The 19005-nt window shown below is 39.3% G+C and overlaps 1 protein-coding gene across 1 annotated transcript; it reads right to left on the bottom strand.

Annotated features, from left to right (window-relative positions):
• Positions 1 to 3042: 3042 nt before the first annotated feature.
• si:ch211-195b21.5 (zinc finger protein 318) lies at positions 3043 to 18297 on the bottom strand. Its single transcript, XM_015602848.3, has 8 exons — positions 17581 to 18297; positions 16760 to 16845; positions 14715 to 15312; positions 13115 to 13760; positions 12242 to 12324; positions 11562 to 11655; positions 4504 to 4622; positions 3043 to 3986 (listed from the first exon to the last, which is right to left on the bottom strand). The coding sequence occupies exons 1-8, from the start codon at positions 17800 to 17802 to the stop codon at positions 3582 to 3584; spliced, it is 2253 nt and encodes a 750-aa protein (XP_015458334.3). The 5' UTR covers positions 17803 to 18297; the 3' UTR covers positions 3043 to 3581.
• Between the last annotated feature and the right edge of the window lie 708 nt (positions 18298 to 19005).

Raw genomic sequence — 19005 nt, 5'->3', positions numbered from 1 at the left:
TAATTGACGGGCAGCACCAGACGCCGACAATGTGCTTTATTTTTCAGATATAAAAGTGAAATTCAGTTAAATAATAGCAAAGTTAAATAAAATAAATTTATGTTTAGTCAAAGTTCTTTTCTCTTTTAATTTTCCATTTCAAAAACTCCAGCTTTTGAGTAAGAATAAGCATCTGTTGAAATTCTTAAACAGCAAAATGCCTGTCTGCTATATTTTAAGTTACAGTTATTTAGTCTGTGTACTAAACATAAATATAAATCCTTATCCTGACAGAAGTAAATATAACTAATAATAATTTATAGTTATTGTGCAGATTTTTAAGTATATTTTATTTTTAAAGTTGATTGCTGAAGGCTCTGGGAGAGCTTTATTTTTCTGTGGTAAAGAAGGGGGATCAAGTGCAAGGCGTAAAAATAGACTGTTGACGGGTGAAAACGAGCCATGCTACACTCCTTGCGAGGTGTACCATAGGGCCCTTTGTCTGTGTGTGCGAAATTAAAAAAAATCATTCAGCTGCTGAAGTAACCTGCAGTAACGGGGTGTCGGAAATAGTAACAGAGTTATAGTTACAGTCAGAGTAATTAGTTAGATTACTCCTTACTGAAAAAAGTAAGGGCGTTAGTAACGCCGTTTATTATAACGCCGTTACTACCATCACTGCTCACTATTGTACAGTTTTCTTACATATAGTCAGTGGTGTATATACATTGATTTGCTATCTGGAATGGGGCACTAGCCTGTAGGTGTGTAAATAAAGCTAAGTAATGAGAATCGCCATGTTGTTTTATTTGTTTTTTTAATATAGTAAAAACTGTATTTAGTGACATTAAATGGCTCATATTAGAGAGAGCCAACATCTTACCGTATTTTTCACATTATAAGGTGCACTTTTAATTTTCCCCAAAATCGTCAGTGCACCTTACAATCTAGTATGTATTATGTATAAATTGTACCAATTGTAAAACAGGGTTTATACACTTTATACCAATTAATTTCCATGATTTTTTCATGACTTTTCCATGCCTTCAATGCAAATTTTCATGACCATACGATTTTTAAAACAGTGCAATATATATATATATATATATATATATATATATGAAAAAAAAAAGATTTTCTCCATTGATAATGGGAAACAAAGATTTGTAGACCAAATCTCCATGACCTTCTTGGTATTTTTATTTTTCCAAAACTTGGAAATAGCCTGGAAATAGCTATTTTCAAATTCCACGACTTTTCCAGTTGATCTGCTGAAGTACAGTTATACAGAAGTTTTAGTTTAGTTCTCCAGCACTGGGGCTGGAGCAGTATTAGCATTAGCGGCTAACCATGCTAAGCGCTAGCTCTTTGGCTGTTCAGAGGTGAGTATCATAGGTCTGTAGCCTGCTGCTAACCCAGGCTAGCCCTGCTCGAGCAGTATTAAAACTTAAAAGTCAAGTATGATTCACTGTTCTAATAGGATAAAAACATCACTCACCTAATGTGTATCTTATTCGCTTCATTCTCTTGGAGTAGGGCAAAAAAATCCTCGTGTTTTTTTTATGATAAAAGGATCATAAGGATTTTCCTAATGGCGTCCATTTCCATCCAACCATAAAACAATCAAACGCATACCAAGTTGAAATTATGACCTCAAACCTTGTAAGTAGGAATTTCTGAGGAGTAATTGAAGGCAATTAAAAAATATGAACGCTAGCACTGCTAGAGCAGTATCAGCATTACCTGCTAACTGCACTAAACGCTAGCTCTTTCACGTTCAGAAGTGAGCATATAGGACTGTAGTGTGTGCATTTATCGGTTTAAAACAAGCTACTTGGGACAAACCGCTAGCTAATATCGCCCCAGAACAATTAGGGTTACTCAGTGTAGACATTCATTGATAGTGCGCCTTATAATCCAGAAAAAAAATTCAATTAAGAGTTCGACATAGGATATAAACAATGCTGAACTTTCAGACTAGTTCATTTTTGAGTATTGTTGAGATCTATTGTGCTATTGAGTTACTGGTCCCATGATTGTGGGTTTGAAACCCAGGTCTGCTGCTTAGCAGTCATCATCAGGCCCATGACCAAAGATCTTAACTTCTTTTTGCTCAGTGGTAGCAAAAAGTGCCTATAATAAATTTTGTGTAACAAGAAAATAAAATCACTTTAAGTGACAGTCCAAATGTTTTTGAAGAGAATGTGTATTTACTGCACTGAGCAGGCTAAAAAATACCTTTAAAACATGCATTATGGTAAAGTTACTGCTTAGAGTGAATGAATCTGGTCATTTTAGAAATAATTAGCAGCACGGTTGTTGCTCAGGTAAATAGCTCTGTCCAGTCAGCAACAATATATTTTAATTAATTAATTAAATAAATAAATCTTAAGGACTGCTACTTTAAAGGCACATTAATGATAAAAACAGCCTGTCTAATTCTAGAGGGTAAAATGGCAGGTGTATGAAAATTGGTCTTTTAACCGTGATAAATGAACACAGTTGTGTTGGGTGCAAGAATGGCTTCTTTATTTTCCTATAAAGAACCAAATGCAACACCGTTTTAAACAGTACTGAATAAAATAACAAATAAACCAAAATGAGTATTAAATCTGGGACATGTGTCTAACTCAAAGGCAAATCATTAATGACTGAATTTTGTGGAATTTCAGCTGTACTAACAGAAACAGCAAATCCACATTCAATACTGTACTAACCTCAGGCAATTATTGAGGCAAGAAATGAATGTTGATTTGTGAACAGGGCTGGAATAAACTGCTACATAGCACATATAATATAAACACAGCCAGGTTTAAAAAAAAATGTCAGCATGGGCAGCAAAACATCTCTCAGAAGTGAAGCTACCACAGATCTAGAGCCTCTGCTGGCTGGTTGCAGTGTGATGTGTAGCTCCACCCAACCTCATATGCTTTAATGTTAAGCAGCAATTTTTTTATTTTTTCCCCTCTTTTTTCCAGTCTACAGTGTGGAATTTTTTTAAAACTTCCCCTCAGAAGTGTTTTTAGGGTGGGGTTAAACCTAGAAATGAAATGATTGACAGGGTAATTTTTTTTATCTGTGTTCTGGTCTGGACCGAAATCAAATACTCCTGTACTGCAACTGTAATGTAATACATGAACTGCAGTTCTGCTGTTGAAACATTACACATACAGATGAACTGGGTCAATGGACATTTTTTTCAGATTAGAGCTGGGGTGAACCAAACAAGTAGGGGAGCCCAGCTCAGCCTCTGGTCCCCACTGTGCATACTCAGGTTGCTAATTTCACAATGTGGTGGGCATTTAAGGCTTTCTTCTTTTTATAGAACAAGGGAATAGAACCATGGCGGCTATGCAATACACGAGCATTGGTTGAAACCTAGACCATATATGTACATACTGCCTCAACATCCAACACATGATGCTTCATCAGGTTCAGACAAAACCTACAGGAGCCAATCCTGTAAATAACTTGTTTGTGTAAAGGCTGAACTGTTTAAAAAAAAAAAAAAAAAAAACTTAACATAAGAATTCTCGCAATCAATGTCTGGTCAGGCCAAAGGTCCAATTCCAAATGTACATTCTAACCATGAAGCCCTTCCATTAAATAGCAGCCTCCTTGTCCTTCTCCTTTTTCTTCTTCTTCTCTTTCTTTTTTTCCTTTTTCTTCAATTTCTTTTCCTTCTTCTTTTTCTTCTTCTCACTCTTGGTTGATTCCGCATCCTCGGATTTGTCCTTGCTCTCCTCGTGGCTTTCCATCTTCTCGGATTCTGATTTGGCCTTGCTTGGTTCTGTCCCGTGGGATGAGGATGAGTGTGATTGGGGGCTCTTCTCCCTCACTCTCTTCTTTTCTGGGCTGCGCTCACGGTAATCCTGGTAGATGCGGGAAGCTGCTGACCGTTTGTCCTGGACTGGTGGTCTTTCTCTGAGGTCAGACTGCGACGGCCTTTGATGACGCTCTCCGTGCCTTTTGTCTTTGTGTCGGTCGTGCTGATCCAACATTGCCTTCTGCCAAAAAAGTAAAGAGACTTTTTTAGATCTTTTATTTCTGAGACAAAATATCAATATATTGTGACAGGCTCATTGCTAGGTGATATGCAAAGTAGTTTTTAAATTGGTAACATGAGTGTTGCCAAGTGGTATAAATGGGAAAATCTGTTTAAAAAAAATCTGAATTATACAGTCAGACCAACAATCAGGAGTTGGAGTGATGAAAAAAATAAGAATACACTGAATTAGTCACAAATGCAAACATTAGGGACCAAGTACTTTTTGCCATTATGGGACCAGTTGACCACAGATGATGGCCAGTGTCTTTTTGACTGGCTTTTTGTTCAGCTAACAGAAAGCATTTTAAGCATCTTATGAACACTGAAGTATTATTCAATTCAAATTCTTTATTCAAGTATAATGAAATAAATTCAGTTAAAACACTTATGACAAGCAGACACTTTAGGTTACATTTGTGAGCAAAGGAGGACAGCTTTTTAAGAACAAGGCTGGATACACCTTTCTGAACATTTACCTTTTGTGCGTCGCTGCGTCTGTGGGAAGCAATGTGGCCCTCAGCACTATTCAGATCCCCAAAGAACTCTTCACACCGCTGACAGAAGAAACCTATAACTGGGATCAAATCGCCTGATCCTGCAAACAGAACAGTTTTTTAACATAAAAAACAACAGGTGTGTCAAATAAGAAAAAAAAGGAAAGCCTAGTTTTCATGGATTTGTATTGGCTAAATTTATTTCATCTCTGCCATTTGAAATGATAAAAGGTGCTGTGACATAAAAACTACAACATCTATTATGTTTTATGTACCATTTCATGCAGCCCTGCCTGGTAAAGCACTCAAGTCTTGCTCTCAGAGACTTTGGCCAGGCCAAAAAATGTCCCCACTTGGATTTAACTAAACAAATAGGCAAGAGCCTCAGCATGCTTGATTATGTTTCAGCACTCAACAAGCTATTTAACTCTAACTGATGCAGTGAGTAGCTTCTCTTGTTAAACAACCAGTCTAGACCTGAATCCCATTGAGAATCTGAGAATCTTTGGGATGTGCTGGAGAAGACTTTGTGCAGTGTTCTAAATCTCCAATCATCAATACAAGATATTGTGGAAAAATGAATACAACTTTTGACAGAAATAAATGTTATGACATTGTATGGGCTTGTGAAAATGATGCCACAGCAAGTGCATATTGTATTCAAAGCTAAAGGCATCTCAACCAAACATAAGGGTTTGTGACCTTTTCGTTGGCCGGGCAGTTTATATTAACTAGTGTTTAGATGAACATGGCTAATTTTTTAAGACCGAACAGCTTAATTAATTTACAATGCCTGAACCAAGTGCGAGTCCTGGTGAATGCAGATAAATTTGCTGGCAAGCGGGGGGGGGCGCTGTTGGAAGGCCAGGATGTAGGACGCGTCTCCCTATCGCTCCTGAGGTAGTGGCCGAATTTATATATTTAAACGTATGCAATTGCTTTTTTCTTGTTCGGCTAGCAGTCTAAAGAGTTACTGAAACAACCTAGACTCAGTTTGGGCAGTTTTTACCAATAATGGCGTCTACTCGACCCAAAACGGAATCGGCACGAGCAGGCCGCAACAAGCCAGCAGCCTCTCCTGATTCACCCCCACTAGCGGACGCGGCGGCTAAAGAGGTACCAACGGCATCACTGACGGCGGAGCTGCTACACGCTATGGTGGACACCCTTAAGTCCGATATATTCAACAAAATGGACTCTGTATCCACCAGTCTCAAGGCGGAGATGTCTTCAGTAAAGCAGGAGTTCAAAAAGTCCATTGAGAACATCCAGAATATGATCGCTACACACGGGGAGACCCTCTCGGAGCTAGAACGTAGCGCTACGGATCACAGCACTCGCATTAGCGAACTTGAGGCGAGCGTTCACACTTTAAATGCTAAGGTGGCTTACCTGGATAACAAATGTGAAGACTTGGAAAGCAGAATGCGGAGAAATAATATTCGTCTCCTGGGTGTACCGGAGGGGGTGGAGGGACCAAGACCGACGGAATTTGTGGCGGAGTTGCTTCAGGAGTTGCTCGGTCTTGAGGAGAAACCATTGCTAGATCGAGCCCATCGCACTCTGCGGAGTCGGCCTCGGGATGGAGAACCTCCGCGACCGTTCGTTATTCGGGTCCACTTCTTCCATGTCCGCAAAAAATATCTTGAAGAAATCAGGAGATGCAGCTCCCCTTCTTTACAAAGGGCGGAAAGTTTCGATCTTTGCAGATTACACCGCGGCTGTGGCTAAGAAACGGGCCAGCTTTGGAAGCGTGAAGCGCCAGCTGCATGCGTGCCCGGGCGTGAGGTTCGGCCTTATTTATCCTGCGGTTTTGAGACTGACCATGCCGGACGGCTCCACGTACAGATTCGAGGATGCGTCTTCTGCGGCCGAATTTATTAAGAAAAGTGTGAAGTCAGCTGTTGAACCGCAAGATGCTGTGTGAATTGGGATGGGAGACTCTGTACGGTTTAGTCTCCAAGCTGATTTGTGGGTGAACTTCGACACACGGACTATAGAAAAACTTATTTTCCCACTGGTTATCCCAGTCTGGGTTGGTGAGTATGGCTCCTTGCCATAGTAAATACGTAAGCGTGTATAGTTTTTTTTTCCATCTTTCTTAATTTGGACGCTGTTGTTTACCAATTTTTGTGTGGAGGTACTGGACTCAGGTCAAACACCCACCCCCTTTTTATGGAAGTGACAACTCAATTGGTTGGGTCTTATTACTGGCTTTATCCTGCTTTGTAAGGAGACACTGTCCATATGTGGTCTTTATTGTCATGACTTATTATTTCTATTGCCAAGGTGTGGGTGTTTATACAATTGCAGTGTCCTTAGTTAACCCATGTCACAGACTTTTCTTCTTCTAGTAATGACTGTAATAGTCTTTAGATTTAAATGTGGTCAGACCTTTGCATATCTGGTTTACTCAGGATCAGTGGCCACAGCCTCAGGTAGCATAAAGCAAGAACTGTCATGTCTTGCTTCAGTATTTTTCTTCATATTGGGTTTGTTTGGTGTCTCAATTGGGGGGACACCTGGCTAGGGGTGGGTTTGGGGAAAGGGGGTTCTGTTTTTTTATTTGTTCTCAAGTTTAGTGTGATTTTTGATGCTGGTTATAGTTTTTTAATTTGTGTGGGTCAACACCATCTATGTGATACATTTCTACTGTGCCTTGTTCCTTATATATTACTAATTTCTTAACACATGGCTCAGCCTAGAGTAGCACACCCAGTTAGAGGTAATGGGCTCAACTTTCTCACCTGGAATTGCAGGGGGATTAACAACCCGGTTAAACGTAACAAAGTACTTCACCACCTTCATCAATTGAATGCCCATGTTGCTTTCCTTCAAGAGACACATCTCAAGCTGTCACAACATCTATGTTTAAGAGCTAAATGGGTAGGGCAGGTTTTTCATTCCTCATTTAACAGCAAGGCCAGAGGGGTGGCTATCTTGCTTCATAAATCAGTACCTTTTACATGTTCTGATATGATTGCTGACCCCAACGGAAGATTTGTGATTGTTAGTGGAAAATTGTCAACTATAAAGGTTTTACTTGTTAATATTTATGCACCAAATTGGGATAACGGGGATTTTTTCAAGTCAGTTTTTTCCAAGTTACCAGATCTGACTTCTCACAGGTTAATACTAGGCGGAGATTTTAATTGTTGGCTGGATCCACTCTTAGATCGATCCTCTTCTAAGCTCACCTCTACTTCATCTTCAGCTAAGGTTATCCAAACCTTCATGACTGAATTTGCTATCTCTGATCCCTGGAGAAGAGCTCATCCATCTGGGAAGGCATATTCTTTTTTTTCATCAGTCCACCACACATATACACGTATAGACTATTTTTTAGTAGATGACCGACTACTCCACTCAATATATTCATGCTCATACAACCCGATTGTTATATCAGATCATGCTCCAGTTACTATGGAAGTGGCCTTTTATAAAATTGAGAAGCCTCGATCTACATGGCGCTTAAATACACAGTTGCTCAGTAAGGAAAGCTTTGTTGCCTTTGTTTCAGATCAAATTGACTTCTTCTTAAGTGTCAATAGGACTCCAAACATTTCTGCTTCTACCCTCTGGGAAAGTTTAAAAGCATATATAAGAGGTGAAATTATTTCATATAATGCATACATTAATAAACTCAAAAAGGCTAGATTATCTGAGTTAACACAGTGTATATCTCAATTAGATGAAATATACGCTTGCACACCCTCTCCAGAAATGTATAAACAGCGCCTCATTTTACAGGCAGAATTCGATACGATACTGACAGACCAAATTACTGAATTATTGGTTCAATCGAGAAGCTCATACTATGAACAAGGAGAAAAAACTGGGAAATTATTAGCCCATAAATTGCGCCAGCGGACGGTGTTGCAACAGATCATTAAAATTCGCACACAGTCTGGGACGGCAACAAACCCTAAAGAGATCAATAATCAATTTAAAAGGTTTTACCAGTCTTTATATACCTCAGAATGCAAGGTAGATGAATCAGAGATGGATGATTTTTTCCACTCTCTTGATGTGCCATTGGTTAACCAAGATATGGCTGAAATATTAGAGCAACCAATCACTATGGAAGAAATATCCAAGGCCGTGAACTCCCTTCAATCCGGGAAAAGCCCAGGGCCTGATGGGTATGGGGTCGAATTTTATAAAAAAATGTTTCCTAAATTAGCCCCTATCTTACTTGAAATGTACAACGAAGCCTTTGAAAAGGGTACTCTCCCACAGACTCTTACCCAGGCAACTATCTGTCTAATTCTCAAAAAAAACAAAGACCCCTTGGATTGTGCATCATACCGCCCAATTAGCTTGTTAAATGTGGATTATAAAATTTTAGCAAAAATTTTAGCATTACGTCTGGAAATAGTACTCCCCTCAATTATATCACCTGACCAAACGGGATTCATTAAAAACAGACATTCATTCTTTAATCTTCGCAGACTATTTAATATTGTGTATAATCCATCGGATGCCAGCACTTCTGAGGCCATCTTGTCCCTAGATGCTGAAAAAGCGTTTGATCGGGTTGAGTGGAAATACTTATTTTATACTTTACACAAATTTGGCTTTGGATCTAAATTTATTACTTGGATACAAATTTTGTATTCATCTCCTGTAGCATCTGTTCAAACCAACAATACCCAATCAAGCTATTTTTCCTTACAGCGATCAACACGCCAGGGGTGTCCGATAAGTCCTTTGTTATTTACGCTTGCCATAGAACCACTGGCCTTAGCACTTCGATCCAACCCCTCCGTTAAAGGTATACTCAGATACGGATATGAACATAAACTGTCCCTGTTTGCAGATGATCTTCTTTTATTTTTGTCCAATCTCTCTATTTCTATTCCGGTGGCTCTCTCCATCTTTAAATCCTTTGGCCATATGTCTGGATATAAATTAAACTTTAGTAAGAGTGAATTGATGCCACTTAATGTGGCGGTAAATGATCCACTTTTATGTGACCTACCCTTTAAAATAGCAAATAAGAGCTTTGTCTACCTTGGTGTGCAAGTTACCAGTAGAATTGAAAATCTATTTCAGGCCAACTTTGCTCCTCTTCTAGCTCGTGTTGCAAATGATTTGGAGCGGTGGTCCCTGCTACAGCTCTCTTTGGTGGGCAGAGTTAATTCTATTAAAATGAACATTCTCCCTAAATTCCTTTACTTTTTTCAATGCCTCCCTATTGTTCTCCCTAATAGTTTTTTTAGGAAAATTGATGGATTAGTTTTGTCCTTCATATGGGATAAAAAAACTCCTAGGATACGTAAACAACTCTTGCAGAGACCAAAATTAGATGGAGGCCTAGCTCTACCAGACTTCAGAGCCTACTACTGGGCTGCTCATCTTAGGATAATTCAATATTGGCTGCAGGCTGACCAGACATCTCCATCCCCAATTTGGTTGGAGATGGAAGCAATTTCATCAAGGCCGGCATCCTTATCTGCCCTTGCCCATTCCTCTATTACTGGTCCATACTCTTCTCTCACAAAAAATATATGTGTTAAAACAACACTTAAAATCTGGAACCAGTTCAGACGACATTTTGGGTTTCAGACAATTTCATTTTGCGCCCCAGTGGCTTCCAACCCAGCTTTCCCTCCCTCTATTGATGATAATACTTTTGGAGTATGGTCTAATTTGGGTATTAAGCAACTTAAAGATCTCTATACCGACAATATTTTTTCTTCATTTGAACAATTGTCTGTAACATATGGGCTACCTAGACATAACTTCTTTAGGTTTTTACAGATCCGAAGCTATATACGTAGCATATCTTCTCAATTTCCCTCTCTACCTGGTGAAACACCATTCGACACTTTTCTAACCCCTCTTGCTACACTACAGGGATCTTTAGCAATCATTTATAAACAAATTGGTGCAGTACAAAACAGTCCATTAAACACAACTAAATCTTTGTGGGAAGAAGAGTTGGGGATCGAAATAACTGATGAATTATGGGAGAAAATACTTAGAAGGATTCATACTTCCTCCATTTGTGCACGTCATGGCCTTTCTCAGTTTAAACTTATTCACAGGGCTTATTGGACCAAAGAAAGATTATCTAAAATTTATGAGAACATAAATCCTAACTGTGAACGATGTGGCCAATTTCCTGCTAATCATGTGCACATGTTTTGGAGCTGCCCGGCTCTTACAGATTTTTGGACAGAAATATTTAGTACACTAACAGTGGTAACTGATACATTGATTAATCCAGACCCTGTTATCGCATTATTTGGGGTCCCACCATCCATTCTACAGTTGACTAAATCAAACAAAGATCTGATTGCCTTCACCACTTTGTTGGCAAGAAGATTGATCTTGCTTAGATGGAAGTCTTCTGTACCCCCCTCTCATACTCTCTGGATTGAAACAGTCTTAAAGTGTGCAGGATTAGAGAAAATCAATCATACACTTAAAGGGTCTACACGAAAATTTTGGACAATCTGGGGCACCTTTTTCTCTTATGTAGAACAACTGAGTCTACCTGCAATTCCAGAATGAGAACTGTTCTTTTTATTTTTATAGAAACATGATAATAATTATAAAACCATATTGATGACTGGATGCATGATTGGATGATAAGGTTAATGGATGCAGAAGATATTTGGCACTTGCTTGTTAAGGAATGGTTCTTAAGTTGATCCACCCTCCCCCTTTTATTTATTTATTTATATTTATTTATTTATCTATCTTTCTTTTATATATATATATATATGTGTTTTTTTATTTTTATTTTTTTATTTATTTTTTTTTTTTCTTCTTCCTTTTCATTTTTCACCCTTGTTTTAGATTTGTTAACTTGTAATTCTTTGTACTTTGGCCTATTGTTATTAATATTAGTTTATCACTAATTCTTGATGTATAGTTGTGCATTTGTACTGTGCAAGTTATGAATATATCTACGTTGTAAATGCCAAGTACTTTAAAAAACTCAATAAACAAAGCTTTAAAAAAAAAAAAAAAAAATTTGCTGGCAAGCGGTAAACAAAACATATTGCTGGTAAGAATGAGTAACAACACACCTTCCTGCTTCAGCAGCCCCTCCAGCTCCTTCACCAAATACTCTTTCCTCTTCAACTGGATCTGTTTCTCCCTCCTCTCCTTCTCCTCACTCCGCTAAACATACAAATAAACCAGATCATCATCATCACCACACAGTCAAGACATTCAGGCCGGTCATGATGATTATCAACTTAACGCACAATAAATAGACATTTTAATAGAATGCATTCTTTGACAGTATTACAATGCATAATGCATCAGTGACAGCAAAACAAAACACAGAGAGGTCTGCAAGAGATAAAGATGAAGAAAAATAATAATAATAAAAATTTAATAAACAAAAAAAAGCATTCATGTCCCAAATAAGTAATTAAATTTAATGTACTTTAAAACAACTCACTAATCATGTTATAATCTCAGTTTATTTAAAAATAATAAAAATGGCAATAACATCGGTTATCGCAATATTTTCTGTAACCAAATATAGTCAACAAAATCAAACAAACAAAAAAAAACATTTCTCGTGACAGGCTTAATTATATTGAATCAGTTTGTTGACAATACAACTGACCGTTGTATTTGAAAAGAACATGTAAAATAAACTGAGAAATGTTGTGCAGCAGAAAGACAAATAAATAGGTGTCACTCTTAGATGTATGTGCAGGTAATGGAAGGACAGGCTGTAAAAAGCTCTAGTTACCTTTTCTTTGTGATCTTCTCGTGAGTCCTTGTGTGAATGGCTGCTTCCAGAACGATTACTTCGACTGTCATCAGATTTGGGTGCTAAAACAGAAAATTTTGCTCAAATGAGGCTCTGTTCCAAAATGAAATCAAAAGTCTGGTACCACCTTGCTGTTTTTTCTTAAACTTAACTTTTTGAATAAAGCTAGCAGACATCAATAGAACTGGGGATTAGTGTTCAAGTTTGTGCAGCTGCCCAATAACACTGCATCAGCATTAGTTTAAATCCCAAATTAAACCCCTAAATTGAAGAACAAATCCAAAGAAAACGGATTTTAAAAGTGTTTTAATTATTTAAAGATTTAATTTAATAAATAATAAATACCTGAGCATGTTTTTAACATAAAGCACTTATTTCCTAATTTCAAAACTGTGTAAAACACAGTTTAACAGTCTGCTCAGTGTCTAATTCAGTGACTTTTTTGTAAAAAGACCAGATTTTGCCTCAATAATGACCACATTATTCTTAATAAACTTAACCCCTAGATGCTGACAAGCAACATATGGCATCCCAGCACAGAAAAGGTGTAATGATAAAATTGAGAGGATGTGCTGAGCTTATACAGGTGTTCAAACTGGTGAAGATTCAGTTTAACTTTCATTTTATCAGTTAAAAGGCTCTAAACATTATAAACATTTCAGTAACACTTTACTGGTCCACTGTTGATTCTTAGTTGAGTGTAAATTATTCTCTATTGAATGTAACCCTGCAAGTTTAGGATAAGAAGTTAATGTTACAATTAGGATTAGTTTTTTTAGAGTTGATTTCAGGTTAGGGTTAAGTATCATGCTATAATCAATAATAATCAGTAGATCTAATATTAAATAGTACCTTTAGACAAAGCCTGCAGAGCTTCAAGGGCAGGTTTGAGCAACGCCAACCCAGCAGCTGGAGACGTTGCTTTCTGCTCCTCCTTCTTCTGCTTCAGTCTAGCTGCCATCTTACTAAGATCAGTCATGCTGAGGTTCAAACCAATAGTCTTTAGCATGTTTTTCACCTTCTCACAGTCCTCAGGGGCCACATTTGCACTTTTTGTGGGCGGCTTGCTGGCCACAGCTTGAGCATGCGGCTCGTGAAGATTGGAGGTCTGGCTGAGAATAGTCTGGGTCAGATATGGGGTCTGTGCTGGAGAAAACACTGTTTCTACTGGAGACTCTATTGGTCTGGTCTGGGCCAGAGGGACAGTGACGGCTTGAGGTTTAGTCCTCTCTTCTTCCTCTCCATAAAGGAACTCCTCCTCATCCTCAATGTTTGGGAACATGGGCTTGACCTCTGTCTGCTGGCTGGGGTCGTCCCAGGATAAGATCCGGGGGAAGGAATTGCCACCCTCACCGATTCGCTCGTGAGGAAGTAGACCAGATTGGCTGAAGCCAGTGGGCATTTCAGGATCATACAAGTTCTGATGAAATTCTGGAATTCTCGGGAAGCTTTCAACTGCAGGCTTGTGCTCCTGTATTTCTCTTGGTTCATTTGAGATCTGTTCAAAAAGAAAATGAAAGAAGAAATAAATAAAGAGAGAAAAGGACTTGTTTTAAGTAACACAGAGTACCATTAATAAATGTGAATTAGGACTGGGCGATTAGTCATGCTGTTCTTCAAATACAGCTCTAGGGAAAAAAAAGTTTCTTTGATTTGAAAACCTCTGGAATATGATCAAGAGGAAGATGGATGATCACAAGCCATCAAACCAAGTTGAACTGCTTGTATTTTTGCATCAGAAGAAGGATAAAGTTATCCAAAAGCAGTGTGCAAGACTGGTGGAGGAGAACATGTCAAGATGCATGAAAACTGTGAATAAAAAACACCAGGGTTATTCCACCAAATACTGATTTCTGAACTCTTAAAACTTTATGAATATAAACTTGTTTCCTTTGCATTATTTGAGGTCTGAAAGCTCTGCATCTTTTTTTGTTATTTCAGCCATTTCTCCTTTTCTGCAAATAAATGCTCTAAATGACAATATTTTTATTCGGAATTTGGAAGAAATGTTGTCCGTTGTTAATAAAAAAAAAACATGTTAATTTTAATAAACCTATAAATAGCAAAATCAGAAAAACTGATTCAGAAACTGAAGTGGTCTAGTAATTTTTCCCAGAGCTGTGTATGAGCGGTTCTTGATTATCATTTTTGATTTTCTTTTTCTTACATAACAACTGTTTGTACTTTTGTTTTTTGTAGATCACAATAATAAAAAAAACAGCAGCATTTTAAGCTATTAAATATGCTAAACTAATATTTATTTTCCATTCATTGTCAATTATATTAAAATAAACAAATATAGAACAAATATAAAACCAATATAAAACAAAGTTAATTTGGATATTTTTTTAAGAATAGCAAGAAGCTCCCTTCAAACTTACAAGTAGCTTTTATTTTGAACAAGGAGCAAAAATAAACGTCTTATATTTCAGTTATTACAATATGATGGTACCTGATTCCACAACAGTGCTCCTTTGGCCACAGACAGATGTTTCTCCAGCTCCTTGCTCTGCAGAACTTGTCTTAGGCCCTGGAAAAGGTCTGGTACCGTGCTGTCAGGTGGACTCCCTCTACTGCTACTGGTATTACTGATACCACTGAGCTCCTTCACACTCCAATGAGAGTCTTTACTTGACTGTATCCGTGGCTGGCTTTTACTCCTTGACTCAGTCTTCTCGCGGCTGCGAGCACGGCTTTTCCCTCTGGTGCGACTCTTCCCGCGACTACGGCTGCGACTGCGGCTTCGGCTCCTCGCCCGGCTTTTTGCTCTGCTCTTTGCCCGACTTCTTCCTCGGCTGCGGCTCCTGGCGCGACTCTTTCCCCGGCTCCGACTGCGGCTCCGACTGCGGCTCCGGCTGCGGTGTCTGCTTTTGCTGCGTCCACGGCTCCTGGCCCGGCTTTTGCTCCGCGTGCTTGAGTGCTTCTCAGAGTTGTGGTTTTCCGTTTCATCATCCTGGCTCTGCCTTCTGGTGTTCTTTTCACCAGACTGACCAGATAGCTCCAGCTTGTCTTTGGCTTCCAGGATCCGGAGGAACTCTTCTGCTTTTTTCCTGGAAGAAGGTTTAGCAAAGAGCATCGAATTAGCTATGTATATAAGTCACAGCCAATCCTACAGCTTTTCATCTTCAAAAAAAAACAGAGTATGTTATAGGGCTGTCCCTAACGATTATTTTTTAAACGATTATTCTAACGATTATTTTTTTCGATTAGTCGACTAATCTATTTATTGAGAAACATATTTAAATAATTATTATTTTACGTTTTAAAGCAAACGATAAAATACTATATTTATATATAATAACAACAACAGCAACACAAGCCTACTAAACCAAACCCCACACTTATAATCACTTACATGTACAACACGTTTAGATCTATAACGCTAAAAATGGATAAGCTCCCATACACCACAACCGTGTGTTGCACTGTTTTCTGTGACCGCTAGATTTTGTGACCACGGGCAAGTAGTTCTCAGCAGACCGGTGCACTGGCCGATTCGAAACGTGTTCGTTTCTAATGTTTACCCCGACTGGCCAAAACGGTTAAGTTTAGGGCTGAGGGTAAGGTGTAGGTATAGAAAGCTTCCGTTTTGCCAATAAACGCTCATAACCGTGAGCACTGGTCACAAAATTCCGACGGTGACAGAAAACGGTGTAACACCGCAGCGCCGACGGCGCTAGCTAAAATAACTTAAGGCAGCTAGCTTAGCTAAACACCTGAACTTATGAATAATGCTACTGTTTCTGGAAACTGTGAAATGCCATGCACAAATATAAACCAAAACTGTATAATTTCTGCCTGTGGCAGGTTTAAAACCTTTGGTAGACAGCCTTAAGTCTTTTTAAAGACACCCGCGGAGACCCTGATGTAAACGGTAACTTACTGTGTGACCCTGTTGACATAGTGCTCCTGGATGTTTGCGCTATAGTGCTCCTTTTGCACATATGGCAGAGGACCACATTGTTGCCCTTTTGCGTGAAATGCTCCCAAACTTTAGATGCCCGCTGGCGTTTTTTTGTAGCCGTTTTCACTACCGCAGTTCTACAGCGGGGGTGTTGTGCCGATTCTGTCCGCTAAGCGGGAGTCAGATTCAGCAGAGAGTCGGATTCGGCACAAGCGCGGCTGCACCTCGCGGTCCGCGGTGTCAGTTGTAAGCGCTCGCGCTAGCCGCAAAATACGGCGGAAAACACTGAGGGAGCTGCAGAATTATGTCTGTGTCTCTCTCTCTCTCTGTGTGTGTGTGTGTCTCTCTCTCTCTCTCTCTCTCTCGCACGTGAACTCCTCCGCGTTTGACTTGCAGAACTGTGTTTAGCTGTTCTTAAAAATCATTTTAATTAAATAATAGTTCTATGCTTCTATGTTACCGTGTTAATTAACATATTTACGACGCGCCGACGCACGTTATGCAAATCGATGTATTTTCGTAATCGATGACGTCGATTATGTCGACGCGTCGCCCCAGCCCTAGTATGTTATAGTAAGTTAAGGTTCACTTACCTCACTTCTAGACTCTGCAGATCCGTCTGCTGGACCGACCATCCCTGAGGAGGCTGACTGTGCTGGAACTGGTTTGGAGGTGGTACCTGGGCAGGCAACATTTTGTACATACAGAGGTAAGCAGCTGAGAACCACAACAGAATGAAGATTAATAAAAGCATGCTTTTAAACGTAGCCACTGTCTTTTTTTAATAGTGCAGCAGGGTAGAGCATTTTATGGCAAGACCCAGTTTCTAGTCATATCACACCTTCAATTATGTACAACTATTTAATTCTGCCTGAGACACAACTGCAAGCTAAACTCCAACCAAAATTCTCCAAACTTATATGGTGTCCAGTGCAGTAGTACAGGTTCTGTCGATGTAAACATGAGGGAAAATTAATTTTTTTTTCAGTGTACCCTGATTTCACAGGGTAACATTTGCTGAACTGAGGTGATGCTTAGTGTCGCTCAGTGCTTAGTGGAGGGGCGTAAGGTCTATAACATCCACCAGCTACGTATGTGCTGCCATCTTTCCGAAGTGTAAGAGGATTCCAGTGGTCACCAGAAAAGCTCTACTGAACTCCATGCCCAAGAGATGGAAAATAACAGTTTTAAATTAACACTGTTATACAAGCTGTACACTGACTGGTTTACATTGTATCAAAGTGTTGAATCTTCAGTGTTGTCCCTTAAAAATATATAATAAAATATTTGCAAACGTGAGGGGTGCACTCATGTATGTGAGATACTGTAGCTAGATAGATAGATGGATAGATAGATATATAAGCAGATAGATAGATAGGTAGATAGATATACAAGTAGATATCTATGTTTTTACCTCGTAATACGGGTCTCTGGTCGCCGCTCCGCTGAAGCTCTCGGGACCGGATCCCCGGTACGGAGGCGGGGGCCGCGGCGGAGCTCCCCGGTACGGTGGGGGGAACGGCGGCCTGTTATACGGGTCTGAAAAGGGAGGTTGTCCGCCGCCGCCGGGGGGAAACGGGGGTCTCTGGTGAAAGGGCGGCCGGTGGTAGTTCGGGTTTGGGGGTCTGGAATACATCTCCGTACAGCTCGCCTAGATAAAATAACCACTCCGCTGTTTCTGTGGGAGATTAGCTGCAGCTAAACTAACGCTAGGCTAGGCTAAACTAAGCTAAGTCTCCACTGTAACTTAATTCAGGCATTTAGTCCTCACCAGCAAACTAACGCTAAACTATCCCAGCAGCGCTTTTTACTCCACTATCAGACTTTAGCTCCATAATTTATCTTAAAGAAGTTAATGAGTGTGTTAATGAATGAGTCTGTGTTGTGATTCTGCTCACCTGCAGGTAATGTAGATCACAGCACTGAATTACTCAGCTACACGGGCTGCGTCCCAAATCCACACTCCTCGCGCACTCTGTAGTGCACCAGAGTTTCTGAAGGCCACGGAGATTTGATACAGATGGTAATAAATATTATGTTTGGTCAGAGTACGATTTTTGTTTAATTTTACTGTTTACGTACTGTTTAAGACTAAATGCTATAATAGAAAGTTGAGTGTAAAACGTAATTATTTCATGTTTTCCATTTGATATGGCAAAGAAATGTGGGATGTGTTTTCTTAATTATTTTCATTTTTCTATGTTTTTTTCTTCATTTTTGTATCTTGTAACAAGAATAAGTATGTTGGACAAGTTAGCAATCACTAAGCAACACCATAGCAACCACTAAGCAAACACCATAGCAACGACCAGGCATACCATAGCAACCACCTTGCAACACCATGGCAAGGTGCCAAGATACACGAAAACTGTGAATGAAAACCAGAGTTATTCCACCAAATATTGATTTCTGAACTCTTAAAATATGAACTTTTCTTTGCATTGCTCTAAATGACAATATTTTTATTGGAATTTGGAGAAAAATGTTGTCCGTACTTTATAGAACAAACCAACAATGTTCATTTTACTCAAACATATATGTATAAATAGCAAATTCAGAGAAACCGAATCAGAAACTAAAGTTGTCCCTCCTTTTTCCAGAGCTGTATGTACAAAGAAAAAGTTCACTATAGGGCAGTAGGGTGTAGGGAGTAGGGGGCAGTTTGGGATTGACCCACTTACTATCGCCCTCTGCTTTCTGAAAGTGGAACGCACAAGCTGGCGAGTGCTGACTGTTAAGTTGCCCACTAGACGCTAGGCTCTGTTTTGTCGATTTTGCGTGTTGTCTTCTCCTCTTCTTATAGAGGTTTGCATGTAAATAATCCAGGCAAAGTCTCTGT

The sequence above is a fragment of the Astyanax mexicanus genome, chromosome 14, assembly GCF_023375975.1.
Source record: "Astyanax mexicanus isolate ESR-SI-001 chromosome 14, AstMex3_surface, whole genome shotgun sequence".
In the NCBI taxonomy this organism is placed as follows: domain Eukaryota; kingdom Metazoa; phylum Chordata; class Actinopteri; order Characiformes; family Acestrorhamphidae; genus Astyanax; species Astyanax mexicanus.
This window is presented reverse-complemented; position numbering and strand designations above follow the sequence as displayed.

What these genes read in the sequence shown, in the direction of transcription:
- si:ch211-195b21.5 (XM_015602848.3), bottom strand. Translation starts at nt 17,802, where the DNA reads ATGTATTCCAGACCCCCAAACCCGAACTACCACCGGCCGCCCTTTCAC. An exon ending in TCTGCAGGCTTTGTCTAAAG is followed by an intron (nt 12,325 to 13,114) that starts GTACTATTTAAT and finishes TTTCTGTTTTAG; the next exon opens with CACCCAAATCTGATGACAGT. An exon ending in GGGGCTGCTGAAGCAGGAAG is followed by an intron (nt 4,623 to 11,561) that starts GTGTGTTGTTAC and finishes TTCTGTTTGCAG; the next exon opens with GATCAGGCGATTTGATCCCA.